Below are 19,408 nucleotides of genomic sequence, written 5' to 3' on the forward strand. Positions count from 1 at the left end.
ATTACTCCTGTGCTACTGGCCTTCCGGGTTTAAAACCAAAACATTAAAAAAAAAAATTCCCTTTAGTCAAAACCTCTTGCAAGGCAGCATTTCCTTAAAAACACCCCATAGCGTATACTTGGATGATAGGATCATTTTCTAGTCAGTTGCAAGGATATCTTCTTCCTATTTGTAAACTGAAATACCAACATCACAGTCACTAAACACAAAGACATCTAGATGCTGAAGTGAATCCATATCGCTGGGAATTACCAAGGTTCCAGATGGCATATTGTATCAGGCCCTGACACAAAATGGCCCTGATTCTCCCCAGGCTTTTCAAGCCTTAACTATGAAAGGCATTGAAACTGAAATGGCTCCACACAAAGAATATTCTAATAAGATATTCTCATGAAAATTTGCTCTCCCAACGTTCTCACAGAGTTTTCCAACTTCGCTTCCAAAGATTGGTGAGAGAAGCATTTCATATTCATAGAAATACGACTGAATGAAGATAGTTCAAATTTTTAGGTGCATTTTTTAAAGTTTGTTAAATGCTTACTATATACCAGGCACCGTACTAAGCACTGGGGTAGATAAAAGCTAATCAGGCTGGACACAGTCCGTGTCTCACATGGGGCTCACGGTCTTAATCTCCGTTCTATAGATGAGGTAGCTTTAGTCCAGAGATAGTAAGTGACTTGCCCAAGATCACACAGCAGACAGATGGAAGAGCTGGGATTAGAACCCAGGGCCTATTGACTCAGGTTTAAATCCTATTCACTAGGCCATGCCGCTTCTCCGGTTCATTCCCACCAAATGTACTCCCCAATACACTTGATGGTCCGATCCTTCAGGAAAAACACTGGGGAGAGGGAGGAACGTTCCCCTCTCCCTTTTATAGCAAATAATAACAACAACGGTATTTGTTTAGCGCTTACTATGTGTCAAGCACTGTTCTAAGCGCTGAGCACTAGACATCCGACCGGGTGCCTCTAGGGTAAATTTTGCCCTCAGGAACCAGTAGAAAGAGCAGGGACCTGGGAGTCGGAGGACCTGGATCCTAGGCCCATTTCTGTCACTTGTCTGCTGTGTAGCTTTGGGCAAATCACTTAACTACTCTAAGCCTCAGTTTCCTCATCTGTAAAACGGGGATTAAATATCCATTTTCCCTCATCCGTAGACTGAGGGCCCCATGTGGAGCAGGGGCTGTATCCGACCTGAGCATCTTGTATCTATACCAGCATTTAGCACAGTATTGGCATAGAGTAAACACTTATCAAATACCTTAATTATCATTATGACTTTATTATGATCATTATCCTGATCTGTCAGAAGATGCAGCAAGATGAAGAAGATGCAGAGAAGCAGCGTGGCTCAGTGGAAAGAGCCCGGGCTTGGGAGTCAGAGTTCATGGGTTCGAATCCCGGCTCCGCCACTTGTCAGCTGTGTGACTGTGGGCGAGTCACCTAACTTCTCTGTGCCTCAGTTCCCTCATCTGTTAAATGGGGATTAACTGTGAGCCTCACGTGGGACAACCTGATTACCCCGTATCTCCCCCAGTGCTGAGAACAGTGCTCTGCCCATAGTAAGCGCTTGACAAATACCAACATTATTCAACTCTTCTATTCCCTGCACTAGGTACCATGGTATCATGGATTTTCCAATTGATAAGCTATACATTTCATTTATTCAGAAAGAAAAGAACTGGGTAATGAAGCAGCCTCATTTCCATTAAGCTGCAAATCAAGCTGTGCAGAGAGTAAATGAGCCCTCTGGCATGGGTATTGCTTTCTTCTGCTCTTCAAAGTTTCCTGGACTTGAAAAGCAGGAAAGGTCACCCAGCTTATTAGGAGCTTAATGTGTTTAGTCCTTGAACTGCCGGGGTTCTGTCTCTCTCGTCTTAGAGGGTGGCACTGCAAACTTATTAAAGCCTACCAACACTCACTGAACTCTTTTGGCATTTTCAACTTCTTTGCCACCTCTGAAAAAGATGATGAAAAAAAATCAGTGACAGGCTGTTAAACACAGAAATAAAAGGGAAGATGTAATCCTTCTACAGGGTTTTAACAACAGACCGGATCCACAGCAGACTGCTCAAGCATTAGACCTGGAGTACATCTTCAACGCATTTAAAGGTTTCGACAACTCTGAATCGCTGCCCTTGACCACCAGAACGCAGGCTTGCTACACAGATGTTAAGCCAAATAAGAGAGATGAGCATGACCGCGAGTTAAACAAATAGTCCAAGATTGAAGATATTAGTTCAAAAATAAACTTTCTGTAAACTGCAAATTCACAACCCATGGTTCACAGCAAAAGTATTCTTAATGCAGCATTATAACGAGGTGTGGGCTAATGAGATTCACATAATGACATCCTGTAGCTATGGAAGCTGGATTTAATAGTCTTATATCCCATTACCTGCAGTCTTAAAATATACTCCCTGGGACTAACGACAACCCTACGATAATACTTTGAGTTTACGTACCCTCTTTCGCCCAGAGTGCTCCATTAACTTCTAGGTGGAGGGCATCGTTCTCCCAAATGAACTCTTGGGAGATCATAACACTGCCATTAGGAAAAAAAATAACTTGGCTACCAAAATAAGCCAAAGATGTGAGTGAATATTAGGGAAATGACCAATGTTTTAAGGAACACAATGCAGGATCACTCTCCCACACGTTGGTCCCCAGAAGGCTGCGTTAAATTGAGCGATGCTCGTTTCACTGTCCTCTCTGAAGAACTCTTTAACCGCAACAAAAAATTACAATCCAAAGCACGCAAAATTTGGGAAACTGAGATACGGGTCATTTAATTATATTTTCACCTCCATCGTGCTCTCGTTTACAAGCAAGACAATCTTCTTGAAAGCCACCCACCTGCTGGTTCGCATTTGTCCAGATCCCCAGGCCCCCCTGGTATTGGCTGGATTTTTGCTTTGCTTAGACTCACTGTCAGTGGAGGAGTTCAGCATTGGCAGCGATAAATCCTATAATTTCTGCTCTGACAGATCGGACTGCCCTCCTCCTCCTTTTGCGGTGGCTAGATGACGGCTGCACCGTTTAAAGCCGATAGCTAATTCAAACTTACAGGGATTTTTACACCCACACGGAGACTTCCTGTTATTTATTTATAGCTCTCCTCGAGGCTGCGACCTTAAAGTAACTTGCGGTCAAGTGCCCGTTACTATGAAATCGGATGTGTTGGCGGCCGCCCTACGTCTCTGTCAGAAACGTTCCGCGGCATTGCTTTTAGAGAAATTAAGGGGCAGACGCGGGCACGTGTGAGGCGCTGCAGGAGCTTAAATGGTGAGGGAAGAGCTTCTCTGAGAACTGGATCAATGGCATTAAGGCACCATCTGGAAAGTTCAACTCACAAAGTGCAACAAAAAAAGAGAGAACCTCCATGGCAAGAACCAAAGGAATGTGTGGTCCCTCCCCAATGCTTAGTACAGTTCTCTGCACACCGTAAATCCTCCCTTAATATCAACCAATCCTATCTCTTGAGCACTTACTGTGAGCAGAGTTCTGTGCTACGCGCTTGGGAGAATATTCGTTCACTCCAATGTATTTATTGAGCTCTTACTGTACTAACAGAGTTGGTAAACAGCTTCCCTACCCACAGCAAGCTTACAGTCTAGAGGCAGAGGCAGACAGTTTAAATAAATAAATTACGGGCCTGTACGTAAGTGCTGTGGGGACTCCGCCAAATACGACGGATTGGACCAGAAGTCTGTTTTCATCACCATCAATGCTATCTATTGCGCTTTTACTCTGCGCAGAGTACTGTACGAAGCACTGTTTTCAGAACCCACACCCAATCGACCTCTAGAATTTCCAGGCTGGAAACCGCAGCATGGCGTAGTGGATAGAGAACGAGCCTGGGAGTCGGAAGGTCATGGGTTCTAATTCCCGCTCCATCTGCTGCGTGGCCTCGGGCAAGTCGTTTGACTTCTCTGTGCCTCCGTTACCTCATCTGTAAAATGGGGATTGAGACGGTGAGCCCCAGGCGGGAAAGGGATTTTATCCAGCGCGATCTGCTTGTATTCACCCCAGAGCTTAGACGAGTGCCCGGCACACGGTAAGCGCTTAACGAATACCACAAGTATTGTGATGATTACTATTAAACGCGTGTCACCCGTGAGCTGGATGGAGGGGAACTGGCAGCCAGGAGGGCACTTGGCCCCGATCTCGGCAGCCCGTGGCTCCTGACCTGGCAGCGTTTACCTGTAAATCATCCATGTGGTGTAAGCAGTCCTCGTTCTCCACACCGTCTCTGTAGGACAGCAACTCCGCATCCACCATCTCCCTGTCGGCCACCATCAGGACACTCATCTGCTCTCGTGAACGGAGCCGGGATGCTGCCGGGTCCTTCCCCAGGCTGGTCCCCTTCTGGCTTCCCGTCACCTGCACTGCAGACACGCCAATGTAAAGGTCTTTGGGGTTCCACTTCACTCCGCCCTGAGCCCCAGAGCCACGGAATCCTGCGGCCTCCGGAGCGTGCGGGGAGAAATCCCGGCCGTAGTCCCTTATCCCTTCGCTGGGGCTGATTGTCTCAGGGATGGATTGCTTGGAACTGGGATTCTGTTTCCTGGCACTGGGTTGCTCCAGACTCAGCGCTGTGGAAAGCAGCTTTTCCTGCCTCGTCTGAAAGTACTCGGGGTTCAACTTATGCTTCTTGGGCGCCGGGTAGTCTTTGTGGGTCTCACTGCTGTAGTAACTGGAAGGCTCAGATCTAGGTCTTCTCAACTCTGCAAGTCAAGTCGAGAGGCCAGTGAGGACAGAGAAGGAAGCGATCAGAAGAGTTCCAAGCCACCCTCCTTTGAGAAGCTCAAAATCCTGAGACATTTCTCCCCGCTCCCCACAGACCGCTCCATAAATCTCAACCGCACCCTCCCTTTGGAAACTTGAAATTCCCACATCCGGGTAGAGTGGCTTCCCGCTACCTTTCGTACGGTCCCAATAGCTATAGGGAAGACAGAATCAGAAAACATATATCGGTGAATACTTCAGAGTCGCTCGACCACGTCGGGGAAACCGCACGAGAGAGGAGGGGAACGGTGAATCCCGAGAATTGAGGAGAGCGACTGAGATCGGAGAGAGGGGACGGTTCTGTTTCTTACCTGGATTGGAACTTGAAATAACAGTGATTCCCTTTTGTGACTCTGGAGAGGAAATTGCTTCTCCATGCCACTGGGCTAACCAGCTGTCTGGGTTGGGCTCACCGCTTGGAGGGCAGTGGATCCTGGGGTTCTGTCCGAGCTGAGCCTGCTCATCTCTCTGCAGTTGCTCCAGACACTCTGCCAGTTTCACGTGACCCCGTGACCGGGCGATCGCCAGGGGCAACCTCCCCAGGGAGTCGGGGATCGAAATGGCTCGGCGGTCCCACTTATAGAGCACGACAGCGGCCTCCATGTGCCCCAGAGCGCACGCCCACATCTAGGAGAATGACAAAACGATTCTTTTTCAAATGGCACTCTGGCCCCCGTTTTATTTCTATCAGGTCGTCAGCACCCCGGTCAAGACCGACGGCATTTACTGAGCGCCTTGTCAGAAATGTTAGGCAGTGACAGAGTCGCTGGAGGACAAGTTACTGGGGAAGCAGTGTGGCCTTGTGGAAAGAGCACGGGCCTGGAAGTCAGAGGGCTTGGGTTCTAAACCCGGCTCTGCCATTTGACCGCTGGGTGACCCCGGACAAGTCACTTAGCTTCTCTGGGTCTCGGTGACCTCATCTGTAAAATGGGGACTAAGACCGTGAGCTGCATGTGGTACGTGAACTAGGTCTAATCTGATTAGCTCGTTTTTACTGCAGTGCTTAGTACAGTGTCTGGCGCAGAGTCAGCACTCGGCGGCTGTCATAAAGCCCCCCCCCCCGCCAAAGAAACGACGACGACAAAACACAAGACACTGTCCTTACCTTCGTCATATCTTTCTCCCATTAGACAAAGGAAAACAAACAAACCTAAATGAAAGACTCCCTCTTAGGCCCCAATCTCTTCTAGGCTGACAGAGAAATAGCTTTTCCTGACAACTTAATCTGACCAGAAAACACGTGAGGGCCTCGAACTAACTTTTATCGGTATCGAGTATTTGCGGGGCAACAGAGACAACTGGCCCCAAAGGTTTCCAGCTGTGAGGGGTCAGTGCCTTCACAGATTTTGGGGATGACTCCCAGGATCACCCATCCCAACTATCCAGGGAGACCAGAGAATTTCTTCACAGGACTGAAGAACCGGGCTGGGGGATTATCAACATCAGAACCACCACCTGCTCCTTGCCCGGCTTGAGATCCTGGAGTGAAAGCATCACCTGCAGCCCAGAACCGAGAGCCTCAGACAACCGGGCCAGGGATAATCGACACCGGTACCACTGTCAAGATGCTCGTCAGGACACGGAGATCTCTCGAACACAGAGATCGCCGGGACACGGAGGCCTCTGACCCCGAGGCGCCGGAGTCTTCTTCGGGCCTCATCCGGCCCCCCTCTCCAAGGAAGCTCCCCTGTCCAAAGTACCAATGACTTCCTTGTTGACAAATCCAATGGACTCTACCCGCATCTGCCTTTGACACCGTGGACCGTCCCCTGATGCCGGAAACCCAACCTAACCTTCGCCAACCACCTCAAACTTAACGTGTCCACTACAGAACTCATCTACCCGCCCAAATTTTCTCCTCTTCACAACTGTCCCATTACTTTTGACGCCACCACCGTCCACCCAGTCTAAAATGCCTGCAACTTTGGTATTATCCTTGACTTATCTCTCTTTCAACCCACAGATCCAGTCAGCCACCAAATCCCATCAGTTCTACTATTATTACAACATCTCTAGAATCCACCTCTTCCTCTACACCCAGCTGCCACCAGGCTGGTCCAAGCACTTGGCATATCCCGCCTCGACTACTGCGTCGGCCTCCTCGCTAACTCCTCTGCCTCCGGCCTTTCCCCTCCCCAGTCCGTGATTCGCTTTGGTGCCCTTGATCATTTTTCTAGTCTGTGCATCTCTCTCCACTCCTTAAAAACCTCCAGTGGTTGCAATTCCATCTCTGCGTCAAGCAGAAATGCCTCACCGCCAGTTTTAAAGCACTCACACATATGTCTCCTTTCTACCCACCCCTGCCCATCTCCCACCGCAACCCAGCCTGGACACTTGGCTTCCCTAACACCAACCTACTTGCTGGGCTTCGGTCTCATCTTTCTTGCGATCCCTTGCTCGTGCCCTCCCTCCTGCCTGGAATTCCCATCCCCTCCATATCTGAAAGGTCATCGCTCTTCCCATCTTTAAAGCTCAACTAAAATCATGTCTCCTCGAGGGAGCCTTCCCTGACTAACCTCTCAGCCCCTCAACCTATTCTCCCTTCTGGGTCACCACTGCACTTGCGTTCCTTGGGCAAATCACTTCAATTCTCTGGACCTCAGTTACCTGGTCTGTAAAATGGGGATTAAGAGTGCGAACCCCATGTGGGACGGGGACTGTCTCCGACATGATTATCCTGTATCTATCCCGGCACTTAAAACAGTGTTTGGCACACGGTTAGTGAATCCCGGCTCTGCCACTCGTCAGCTGTGTGACTGCGGGCAAGTCACTTCACTTCTCTGGGCCTCAGTTCCCTCATCTGTAAAATGGGGATTCACTGTGAGCCTCACGTGGGACAACCTGATGACCCTGTATCTACCCCAGCGCTTAGAACAGTGCTCGGCACATAGTAAGCGCTTAACAAATACCAACATTATTAACAAGTACCATTAGTATTATTATTAGTTATTAATAATAACTAATAACTAATTGGAAAGACCTAAGAGTAGTTCCTTGAGAAGCAGTGTGTCTCAGTGGAAAGAGCACGGGCTTGGGAGTCAGAGGTCATGAGTTCGAATCCCGGCTCTGCCACTCGTCAGCTGTGTGACTGCGGGCAAGTCACTTCACTTCTCTGGGCCTCAGTTACCTCATCTGTAAAATGGGGATTAACTGTGAGCCTCACGTGGGACAACCTGATGACCCTGTATCTACCCCGGCGCTTAGAACAGTGCTCTGCACATAGTAAGCGCTTAACAAATACCAACATTATTTAGTTCCTGGAAAGTCCAAAGTTCAGCCAGACCCATTAGCTCTTTGAAGCCCGCTTTCCCAAGGCACAGTCTCATCTTACTCGCTTCCCTCTGAAAGCCCCTTTTTCCGAAAACTAAATAAAATGTTAGCACCTATGACAGCTTTACTAAATCTGAAACTCGACTGAATTGTAATTATGGAGAACTGCGCAGATTTCCCTTTATTAAAAGTAATAAAAGAGTCCGTTTCCTACCAGGGGTGTGCAGGAGAAGTGATCCACATTCAAAGGGTCAACCTCCAGTTCCAAATCAATGCTGTCTGCATGTTTCGTGCTGTAAAGGCAATCAACCACACATTGCAGTTTGTTCGGTGTGGATAAGCCAAATGAAAGCTCTAACAAAGTATCGCAAAAAATGAAATTGGCCCGGCACCTAATAGCCCTGGAATAAATGAAGGAGAACCCAGGGATTTCATAGCTTTAGTGGTGTGAGCTCTTTTGCAGTTGGCTAGTGGTTCCTAAGAAATCGGAGAGATCCAACTTAGTGCTTCGAAGAACCTTGAAGGTCACTTGAGGGTCTGTTGCGCCGTACTCTCCCAAGCGCTTCTTACGGTGCTCCGCACACAGTCAGCGCTCAATAATTCCCACTGATTGTTTGACCGACTAAGAAACTGCCCTGTGCTCCAAGGCTGGAAAGTTTTATGAGGAGCTCCAGATGGAGCTCTCTCCCCACTCTCCGAGAAGATCGAGGGAAAGAAATATTCCGAGTCGTCCGGAATATCCAAGTCCCCACCCAGGGTTCCCCCTCCACCCCATATGTACCTTGGGCTCAGGGCCTTACCGCCATTTGATGAGGGTCTGGATCAGGGTGGCATAACCCTGGGCAGCAGCCAGGTGCAAGAGGGTCATTCCACGAAAAGTCTTTGAATGGATCAGATGCTTGGACTTTGCCCAGCAGGCCCGGCTCATCATCTTTTCACACACGACCACCACGCGGCTTTCAAAGCAGCTCCCCATCGTCCCGGTCCCGGTTGCGCACTATGACGAAGACACACCGGTTAGAACCTGGCACGGCACAGCACGTGGGGGGCATAGCGGGCCCCGGTCTGGCTCTCTGCAGCGCGGCATTTCCACTCAAAGGAATCAAATGCTTAATGAAGAGGAGTGGGGTGAGGGAAACGCAAAATTGGAAATAAAAGCATCGTCAAGAACCAAAGTATCGACTTGGCTTGAGCTCAGTAACATTTCTCCGCAGGAGCGTGCTCGGTAATTTTCCATATCGCCAAGTCTGTCGGAATCTATTACATCTGACGCTCCGTTTATGGATCACATCCATTCATTTCGGGGAGGAATTCCACTACAGCCCTCCTAGGTGAGGTAAACATGATAATGGACTTTTCTGGGGAAGAAGAGCGTAGCAAGTCTTCCTAATGATCTCTGTATTGAGGACATGCAGGATTTCAGTCTCTTCTACTCGTCTGAAGAACAGTTACAACATTTGGATCGAGGCTCCTTCCTCGGTGAAACTCTAGGAAGGACACACAACCGGATAGCTCGCCATCCCCCTAGACTGTAAAAGCTCACCGTGGGGAGGGAATGGGTCTTCCAATTCTGTTGTACTGAACTCTCCCAAGCACTTGGTACAGCGCTCTGGACACAGTAAATGCTCAATAAATAAATAAATGACTGAATGATTAACAAGGGATGATAATACCGTGTAAAAGCATCAGGGACCCTGAAATGTACAACAGTCCTCTAGACTGTGAACTCTTTTTATAAAAAATGATATTTAAGCACTTACTATGTCCCAGACACTGTACTGATAAAAGCTAATTAGGTTGGACAAAGTCCACGTCCCACATGGGGCTCACAGTCTTAATCCCTATTTTACAGATGGGGCAACTGAGGCCCAGAGAAGTTGAGTGACTTGTCCAAGGTCAAACAGCAGACAAGTGTCAGAGCTGCCATTGGAACTCAGACCCTTCTGACTACCAGGCCCATGCTCTTTCCACCAGACCACATCGCTTCTCAAAAAGCAAGTTGGACACAGTCCCTGTCCCACGAGGGGCCTACAGTCTTAATTTTACAGAAGATGTAATTGAGGCACAGGGAAATTAAGACTTGCCCAAGGCCAAGCAGCAGACACGAAGCAAAGCGGGGAGTACAACCCAGGTCCTCTGACTCCCAAGCCGTGCTCTTTCCGCTAGACCACGCTGCTTCTCGCTGTGGGCAGAGATCGTCGTCTACCAACTCTGTTATATTGTACTCTCTCTACCGCTTAGGATGACGTTCTGCACACTGAAAGTCTTCAATAAATGTGATCGATCGATTGACGAGTCATCAGCAATGACAAGGGAATTCAGGAGCATCAGGGACTATTTCTAGAATCCGTCTGAGGACCAAGAAGAGCAAAAACAAATTGGGATCTGAGCTGCTTCTCAGCAGCTTTGAGATACCACCGCAATGCAAAATGCTGGCAAATCACTCGGCCATGCCATCCCAGTTTCATTTCTCAGTTGTTGTTTTAAAAATACTTTTTCAGGGGCCGAACTACACCAATTGCAATTACTATCATAATATTGCTTCTCTTGAGTCTCTTTACTGAATCCTTTGAAAAGAATTTGTCCCTAAAGACAGGCTTAAGATAATGTCATCTCCATCAGCATTGTGAAAGCTTCATTAAGAAACACAGCTGGGTGTCCCTAATCTGCAGTGCCTAGAACCCCAAACAGACTCTGGGACAGTCACCTCCTCCTTGTCTTCTCCTCCCAAGGGGAGAAAGATCTGCTAATGCTCTCGGAAAGAGTTTTCACTCACAAAGCAATTGGAGAAGGCTTCCCCTCGCTATTTGTTTTAGAGCTTCGCCATCAGCGGCATCTTCTCCGGACATGAAATACAAGTAGGTATTAAGGTAAGATTTTCACAAATCAATCACTCACCAGTATTCTCCGCACAAGACAGACAGGTCCTGGTGGGCCCTCCTAACTACCAGCAATTTTGAGTGGTTGCTAAATCCAAATACTGGGCAACAGGGGGTCAGACTGACACAACTAGACTTAAGCTCATTGTGGACAGGGAATGTGTTTGTTGATTGTTCTACTGTACTCTCCCAAGTGCTTAGTGCAGTGCTCTGCACCCAGTAAGCGCTCAATAAAAACAACTGAATTGAAAGATTGAATGACTTCTGATTTCTAAAGTTCCAGCTGATGCGGCTGCTGGAACTTTAGAAATCAGAAGTCATTCAATCTAGGCCTGGTGGCACTAGGCAACCTGCTACACAGTTCAGCAGTTTAGGCCGAAGGATGAGCACAGTTGCCTCTTTTCTAATATTAATAATGATTTTCGTGATACTTGTTAAGTGCTTACTATGTGCCAGGCATTGTATTAAGCGCTGGGGTAGATACAAGGTAATCAAGTTGGACACAGTCCCTGTCCCACGTGGGGCTCACAGTCCTAATCCCCATTTTACAGATGAGGGAACTGAGGCACAGAGAAGTTAAGTGACAAGTGGCAGAGCCGGGATTAGGAGCGCGGTTCTTCTGACTCCCAGGCCTGTGCCCTATCCACTAGGCAACACTGCTTCTCTACCTGAGCATTTGCTCCAACCTGGGCATTCAGAGTACTTCAGGGTGTGTGCAAAAGGTGCTTTTCTCCAGTCAGTTCTGTAAAACAGACAGGAAATCAGGAAAACGGAACCATATTGGAAATGTGAGGTTAGGATTTCCGGTGTACTCTGTTCTGTTTCGTGCCCATCCATTATTTATTGTTAGTGATACTAATGACTCTTGGCATTTAAGAGGTCCAAGGATCTCAAAGTCCCCACTTCATAGATTGAGTTTTCAAGGGGCAAAAAAGCACTGTTCTCTCATTACTGATGGGAAATGGACGCATAGAGGTGGAATGAATCATACCATCATCACCTTTTAAGTGTTTATCGAAGGCTCATTAGATGCCTAGTACTGTGCCAGGTCCTAGAATTGAATATATTTAAATAGGGAATCGGTGCCATTGGAAACAGAATTCGGGTCCCTACACCCAATTTCATCATCTCTGTGCTCACCTGTGTTGCTTCCCTTTACAAGATTTTTCCAAAACATGAAAATTCATGGTTAAGGGATACCCAAAAGTGGATTATTTGATCAGGCAAGCCCTTGTCAAAAAAGGGGTTTAAATGCAGTATTTTGTTTTCCCCTTCAATGTGGCATGCCATCATTTCTGGAATTTAAGAAAATGCAAATTGAGCAGCAGAGTTAAATTCCACAAAGACTAATTATTGAACATTTGCTGCAGGCAATTTCTATGTTTAACACCTTAGGGGTGGGAGGGGAGTGATGGGTGTGTGTGTGTGCGCGCAACAAATGAATCAATTGCCCTATAATCGTTTGCATTTATTTTTGAAAAAGATAGGACTACCCAATCTGGAAAGAGTCTAGACTAGATCTCAATTATAACAGAACAGTAAAGCTATTTATCTTCTATGTTCAGTGAGTCTCCAAATTTTGGCTGCTGTGCCCAACCTGATCCTCTGGTATCTTCCCAGTGTTTAGCACATAGTAAGCACTTAATGAGGCCTCAACTAGTCTCAAATAAAAGGACACACCTTTACACAGGAATGAATTGCCCAGAGTGTTCAACATCCACACTTTGGAATCTCAACTCATTTGCTTTCAGCTCCAGTACAAAATTCTGCCTTTTGAATATAAATCCCTCTAGGACGTGGGTCACCATTATCACAGAGAGTTTTAAATCAGAGAGCTGATCTAAATAGTTACTTGAAAATCTTACTAAGGAAGTTACTGACTTTGGTTCTCCTTGAATGGAGCTGCATTAACCCGTTCAGAAGACAATGGCATCTCATACCTAGCTGACCTTCGTATCTGTGGGCACCAGCCTTGATAATGAATTTTACCCCTGGCTGAAAAGTCTCATGTGGGTCCGACAATTCCTATCCCTCTAGACTGTAAGCTCATTATGGGCAGGGAACACGCCTACCAACTCTGTGATATTATCCTCTCCCAAGCGCTTAGTCCAGTGTTCTGCATACAGCAAGCGTTCAATAAGTACAACTGATTGATTGAAACAACGGGGACCCGCAAAGGTAGTCCCTTAATCGGATGAAGGGCTTTGCTGCTTGGCCTCCTCTCGAAGTTTCAGCTCCAAGAGAGCCACTTCTTTCTCGATGACATTGTGAAAGCCTAGTCTAAGTCACAGTTTTCCCCACATTATGTCATCTGGCCTCGCTGTCTGGACTGGCCCTACATCCTTGAGGCATTTCCTCTGTACCCTTTCCTTTTGGTTGTCCCATTTAACACATCACAAGCAGCAATCTGGGTATCTTTTCATTCATTCTTAGCAGGGTTTCCATCCAGTGGAGTTGAGCTGAGGTGAGCAAAGTTTTGATTCAGAAGACAGGCTGCTAAAAGGCTTTAATGGATAGAGAGCACAGGACTGGGCAAGTCAGAAGAAGCTGGGTTCTGATCCCATCTCTGCCACTTGTCTTCTAGGTGACCTTGGGCGAGTCACTTAACTTCTCTTGCCTCGGTTACCTCATCTGTTAAATTGGGTTTGAAACCGTGAACCTTATGTGGGACAGGGACTGTCGCCAACCTGATTATTCATTCATTCAATAGCATTTATCGAGCACTTACTAAGTGCAGAGCACTGTACTAAGCACTTGGAATGTACAATTCGGCAACAGATAGAGAAAATCCCTGCCGAGCGATGGGCTCACGGTCTAATCGGGGGAGTTAGCCTGTACCTACCCCAGCGCTTAGTATAGTACCCGGCACATAGCAAGCACTTACATAACCACAATTATTATTTAATGTTGTTGATCCAGTGTTGCTATTTAGGGTTGAATTTGGTACATGGTGACTTTTGGAGCAGCTCAAGAAGTCAGATGTGTGGTAGGTTTTCTACCTAGTACAGAGTCACGAAGGACTCTAAGGATTTTACTCACGTTAATTCGGGGACCAGAAGCATTTGTGTACAAAATGGTCCTCAGCGACCTGGAAGAGATCATGCAACTCCCAAAAGTACTGAACTTTGAACCGGGAGAGATGTGACTTCATCTGAGGAGAATTCAGCTCAAAATGTTTATTTTTGTTAGTGTTTCCTACAGTTTAATATCTTCAGGATGTGTTCTAAGATCTACTAAATGAATGATCTTAACCTGTGCCAAATATTTAAATGCCTTTCTTTTTAACCAGGGCAGGAAGGAGGGATTCCTAATCATGACTGCACTTTTACTAAGGTCACAGTGGTGCTCAATGTTGTTGATGTCTTCCATAGGTCTTTCTGGTCTCTCTTCTCGTGTGTCAGAATTAGCCTCCTTCATTCACTCCTCCCTCAACATCACAGCACTTATGTACATATGCATAATTTATTTATTTATGAGAATGTCTGTCTCCCCCTTTCGACTGTAAACTCACTGTGAGCGGGGAATGTTTTTACCAACTGTTATATCATACTCTCCTAAATGCTTAGTACAGTGCTCTGCACACAGTAAACACTCAAAAAAAATGACTGAGTCGCTTGTTACATGACTCCATACCTGAGCAGCTCCCAGGTGCTCTCGTTGAGCACTCAATAAATACGATCAATTGATTGACTGTTCGATGGTCGCCTATTACACGACTCCATATCTAAGCAGCTCCCAGGTGCTCCCATTAAGCACTCAATAAATACTATCGATCGATTAATTAACTTCTCTGTGCCTCAGTTACCTCATCTGTAAAATGGGGATTAAGAGTGTGAAGCCTCATGTGGGACTACCTGATTACCCTGTATCTACCTCAGCTTTTAGAACAGTGCTCTGCACATAGTAAGCACTTAACACCAACACTTTTTTTTTGATTGATAGAGTCGCCTATTACGTGAATCCGTACCTGAGCAACTCCCAGGTGTTCCCGGTTACTCGACTCCGAGAGTAATAAACACGACCTACGGCTAAAGAGTCATTAATGAGTCAACTATTTAGATGCCCTTATTGGGTGGCGCTTCACCAAAAGGCCCAAACTATCTTCCGTTAAGAGTCCTGGTATTGGCCGAGGGGAGCCCACTCCCCCAACTTCCTCTCAAATTCAAGCCTCCTCAGGCCAGGCTGGGACAGGAACCGTTAGCCACGGCCATGGCTACTGCTGAAATGTACCCGGAGCGACTCAGATGTGGGCTGGGACTACACCTCTCAGCGGTCCACAGGACAACCGCACAAATATAGCCTCACTCCCCTCCCCTCTGAAGGGGAGGTTCGTCCTATTAGGCCTAGCCACATTTCGAATTGGGCACACAGGTCCATATTCGGAGCTGACTGGATTGGTTCCCGGGATTTTGCCCCGAGGCCTTAGAACTCTTCCTAATATAGAGACTGGTTTGCACTTCTGCCCTATTTTAGGGTCTCCCCTGCATCACGTCGGCCCTGAGGGGAGGTGGTGGTGGTTAAATACAAAATGGATGTAGACAGAATGATTCAGGGTGCACAGGGGTTCATACTTGGGCCTGGCTTCCGCCATTTCCGCTCCCGTTGCCGCCTCCACTGCCCCCTCCTCCAACGCCCTGTTTGTGCTGCTGGGATCCCGTCATCTCGGCCATCCTCCTTTCCATCTGCTCCAGTCGTTCCAGGATGGACATCCTGAACTGGTTATCTAGGGTAGAACAAGACAGATCATGAGGTTGCACCCGAAGGGAGCAGCAGTCAAATGAAACTCCTCGGACTATCGGGAGCGAGGGAGAGGAAGGGATTGTTCTCCGTATCACTTTGGCCCTTCGCCAAATATTTCATATTTCCCAGGACAACACCGACCCCACGGCAGTTCTCCCCTTTGCTAATAGGATTGCCATATTATCTCCCATCTCTGCACGCTGGGTTATCATTCAAACGTTTAAAAATATGTTTGACTCAACCTTTAGGATCGAGGTATCGCTTTTGCTACTGAAAACCATTGTGATGATACTGGTGGCGGAGCTAGGAGGGAGGCAAAGAGATAAAAAGTTCACTACTAAATATTACTGCCTCGAGTTATGATAATCCATATATAGTACGGTACCTGAACATATTGTATGGTTTGCCCTGAGCTAGACTAGAAACGTTTTTCTACATTTGGTGAAATAACTTCTGTCCGACGCCTTCCACCTTTCCGCTTGGATGTCCCGCCGATACCTCAAACTCGGCAGGTCCAGAAGAGAACTCATTTTCCCTCCCAAACACATTCCTTCCCATGCCTTTCCCCATCACTGTATACAACATCATCTTCCTCCGTCTTACACACCCGCAACCTTGGCACTATCCTTGACTCATGCCGCTCCTTCAGCCGGTATATTCAGTCAGTCACCAAATCCTTTCGGTTTATCTTCGCAACATATCCAGAATCCACCCTTTCCTCACCCAGCGGTCACCATGATTGTCCAAGCGCTTGTCCGAACCCATCTCGACTACTGCATTAGCCTCGTCACTGACCTCCCACTCTGCAGTCTGTACTTCACTCTACTACCTGTGCCATTTTTCTAATATATCGTTCTGTAGAAGTCCCCCTACTCCTCAAAGACCTCCAACGGTTGCCCGTCCACCTATTCATCAAGGAGAAATCCCTCGCCATCGGCTTTAAAGCCTCAATCAGCTCTCTTCCTCCTAGCTCTCTTCCTCCTACCTACAACTACGCGCCACAACCACTACGTCCCGCTACAACTCAGCCCGCACACTTTGTTCATCTAATACCAACGTACTCGCTGTGCCTTGATCTTCTTCTCTCTTTCATGACTGACTCCTCGCTCACATCTTCCCTCCCACCTCACAAATGGCAGACCACCATTCTCTCCATCTTCCAAGCTCTGTTAAAATCACATCTCCTCCTGGAAGACTTCCCTGATTAATTTCTGCCAAATGATCTTTCTTCTGCATCACTTAGGCATTTGAGTCATCACCGTCTAAGTTCTTAGGGACGCGCCCTAACCTCTAGCCCCGCGGCACTTCTGTACATATTTTTATACTCAATTGCTTCCCCCACCTGAAATACATGTTTAATGTCCATCTCCCCTGTTAGACTGTAAGCTTCTCGAAGGCAGGGTTGGCGTCTACTTCCTCAATTATACTCTCCCGATAGCCAAGTACAGTACTCTGCAGAGAGTAAGTGCTCAATAAATACCATATTTGGATCGAGTGATCCACAGCTTAGTTTCCATCACCTTAGTTACAGGTTGAATAGTGAAGGCTACCACTTCTCTTCAAAGGTAGATGACATCTGTCTAGTCAATTCAGACAATGAATCGGTGTGAATTAACACGGAAAAAAGTATTTTATTAGCTTTTAATAGTCCTTCTGTCCAGAGATCACCCTGATTTTGGTCAACCCCAGTTACAGTCCGGCTCTGCTTCCTGTCTGCTCTGTGACTTTGGGCAAGTCACTTCCCTTCTCTGTGCCTCAGTTAACTCAGCTGTAAAACGGGGATGAAGACTGTGAGCCCCAGTTGGGACAGGGATTGTGTACACCCTGATTAACTCATCTCTACTCCAAAACTTAGTACAGTGCCTGGCCCATAGTAAGTGCTTGACAAATACCATAAAAAAAAATCCAACAATCCAGGGGGAAGGCATGACGCTCGTTTTGCTGGTGCTAAATCTTGCTCTTGCCCCAGGAACACACTCAGCGGACAGAAACTGTGAGATCGGGAGAAAAATGGGAGGGGAAAGTGCGTTAGCAGATTTACCCTAGAAAATACAATGCTCAAACTCTCTGGGAAGTTAAGAAGGACTACTATAAGAACATTCTATCAATACAATTTCAGGACATGATGTTATCACGACCATGTTGACTTTTTTCCAGCCTCCCTACCACCCCAAATCACTACTAAAAGTGGTTTTTGAAGACTCACAAGGCTTCTTTCTATGCTATCGGTTATGTGTAGCAAGGAAAAAAGTTACTCTTTCAGCAGAAAGATGCAACTCCTTATTTCTCTACCCACTTCAGATGAATGACAGATGTGCACTTCTGCTGAGTTTGCTGCCACTATGGAGCAAACACAAGGAGGCAACGCTCCTCAGGATGGCTGTAAAACTGAACGACAAGCTTACCGTTTTTGCTAAACTGAGCAAAAGACAATTTTACATTTGCCCATCAAGAATGAGAAGTGTAAAATAATTAGCTAAAATGTTAATTCTCATGTTTATAAAACAAAATTATCCTGTCACTGGAAAATCGTCTGAGCCTTTAAAAAGAACGTGGGACTTATCTGACACCTTCTTGAAGAGGTGTCAATATTTAGAATCAGCAGTAGGGCTCAGTTATCACTTGGAATCACCAATTCTTCTGCTTACCCCATACCCTGTTAGGTTCGGCCACCCATTCGCCTCTAAATCTGCCTGCCCTCCTTTCTTTTCCAGAGCGGGTTTGCTTTCAAACTTACACCTCCATCGATTTATTTCATTTCAAGCCCGCAAAACTTACACGCATACAATTAGAGGCTCGGTAATGATTTCACTCGTTTCAAATCATTCCGAACCCCGGGGGCCGGGAATTAGCATCATACGAAATGAGAAGCGTGTTCCGAAAACGCTCCCCCAACCCCGGTCAGTGCCGAGTGCCTATTGCAGTCATGTTTTCCTACCCAGTCTTTGTTCTGGCAGTGCTGCAGTGTGCTGCAGTGCAGTCGGTTGTCATTCCCTCCTCCCGGCCCATTACCATGCTGAGCACGCACACTGCAGAGACTGACAAGTCCCTGACATCACTGAGCCGGCCCCTTCCCGCGGCGTCCCCGTGTCAAACATTTCAATGTCTACAGCCCTCTCGCTCTGAAAAGGAACCACATATTTGCCGCAGAGGTTAATGGCTTTCCCTCCGTTTGTGTGTCGAACACTATTCCCTATCGCCGAACGGTGTCAACTTTTTCATATCATTAAGCCGCTCGGCGAAACGGCCCCGTGAAGATGCTCGGGAGCAATTATTTGCCTCTTAACAAAATGATATCATGCTTAATAGCATCTCGGAGCCTCTCCGTTCTCTAACGGGAAAGTAGTGACAATTAAAAGGAGAAAACATTGATAAATACACACTGAAACGATTGAGCCGAGCGCTTTCTGAGCAGCCCAGACCGAGAAGGGTCTACTAGAAATCAAAGTCATTCTTTCACAGCCCCACTTTCTTCTCTGCAAGGACAGTTTACAGTGGAGCAAAACAACTGTTCTTCTGCTCGTTAGGCACAGTTAGTCAGTTGGATGGAAGGTTCATGTTCCCCTCTCAATAACTGACAACGAATTCAAAAGCGACAACTGTATTTGCTTGGGTTTGACAGCTTTATCACGCTCACAGATAAATGCTATTGTCAGACACATTCAAACAAATTCCAAGTAATAAGATGGGTGCACCGTGAATAACGAAGATTAATCGGTCGTGGAG

At 47.0% G+C, this 19,408-nt stretch overlaps 1 protein-coding gene across 8 annotated transcripts in view; it reads right to left on the minus strand.

Annotated features, from left to right (window-relative positions):
- Positions 1-19,408, minus strand: part of CAMTA1 (calmodulin binding transcription activator 1) — a 1,175,303-nt gene that overhangs the window by 40,961 nt on the left and 1,114,934 nt on the right. For 7 of the 8 annotated variants that reach the window (XM_029064835.2, XM_039912081.1, XM_029064834.2 and 4 more), the window contains 5 exons: positions 15,514-15,665; positions 8,864-9,060; positions 8,278-8,356; positions 5,105-5,420; positions 4,209-4,732 (listed from right to left, as the gene is read on the minus strand). In XM_029064835.2, coding sequence (XP_028920668.1) covers positions 4,209-4,732; positions 5,105-5,420; positions 8,278-8,356; positions 8,864-9,060; positions 15,514-15,665 — 1,268 coding nt within the window. The remainder of the gene's footprint in view (positions 1-4,208; positions 4,733-5,104; positions 5,421-8,277; positions 8,357-8,863; positions 9,061-15,513; positions 15,666-19,408) is intronic. The other variant, XM_039912082.1, reaches the window with a different exon arrangement.

The sequence above is a fragment of the Ornithorhynchus anatinus genome, chromosome 5 (assembly GCF_004115215.2).
Source record: "Ornithorhynchus anatinus isolate Pmale09 chromosome 5, mOrnAna1.pri.v4, whole genome shotgun sequence".
NCBI lineage: Eukaryota > Metazoa > Chordata > Mammalia > Monotremata > Ornithorhynchidae > Ornithorhynchus > Ornithorhynchus anatinus.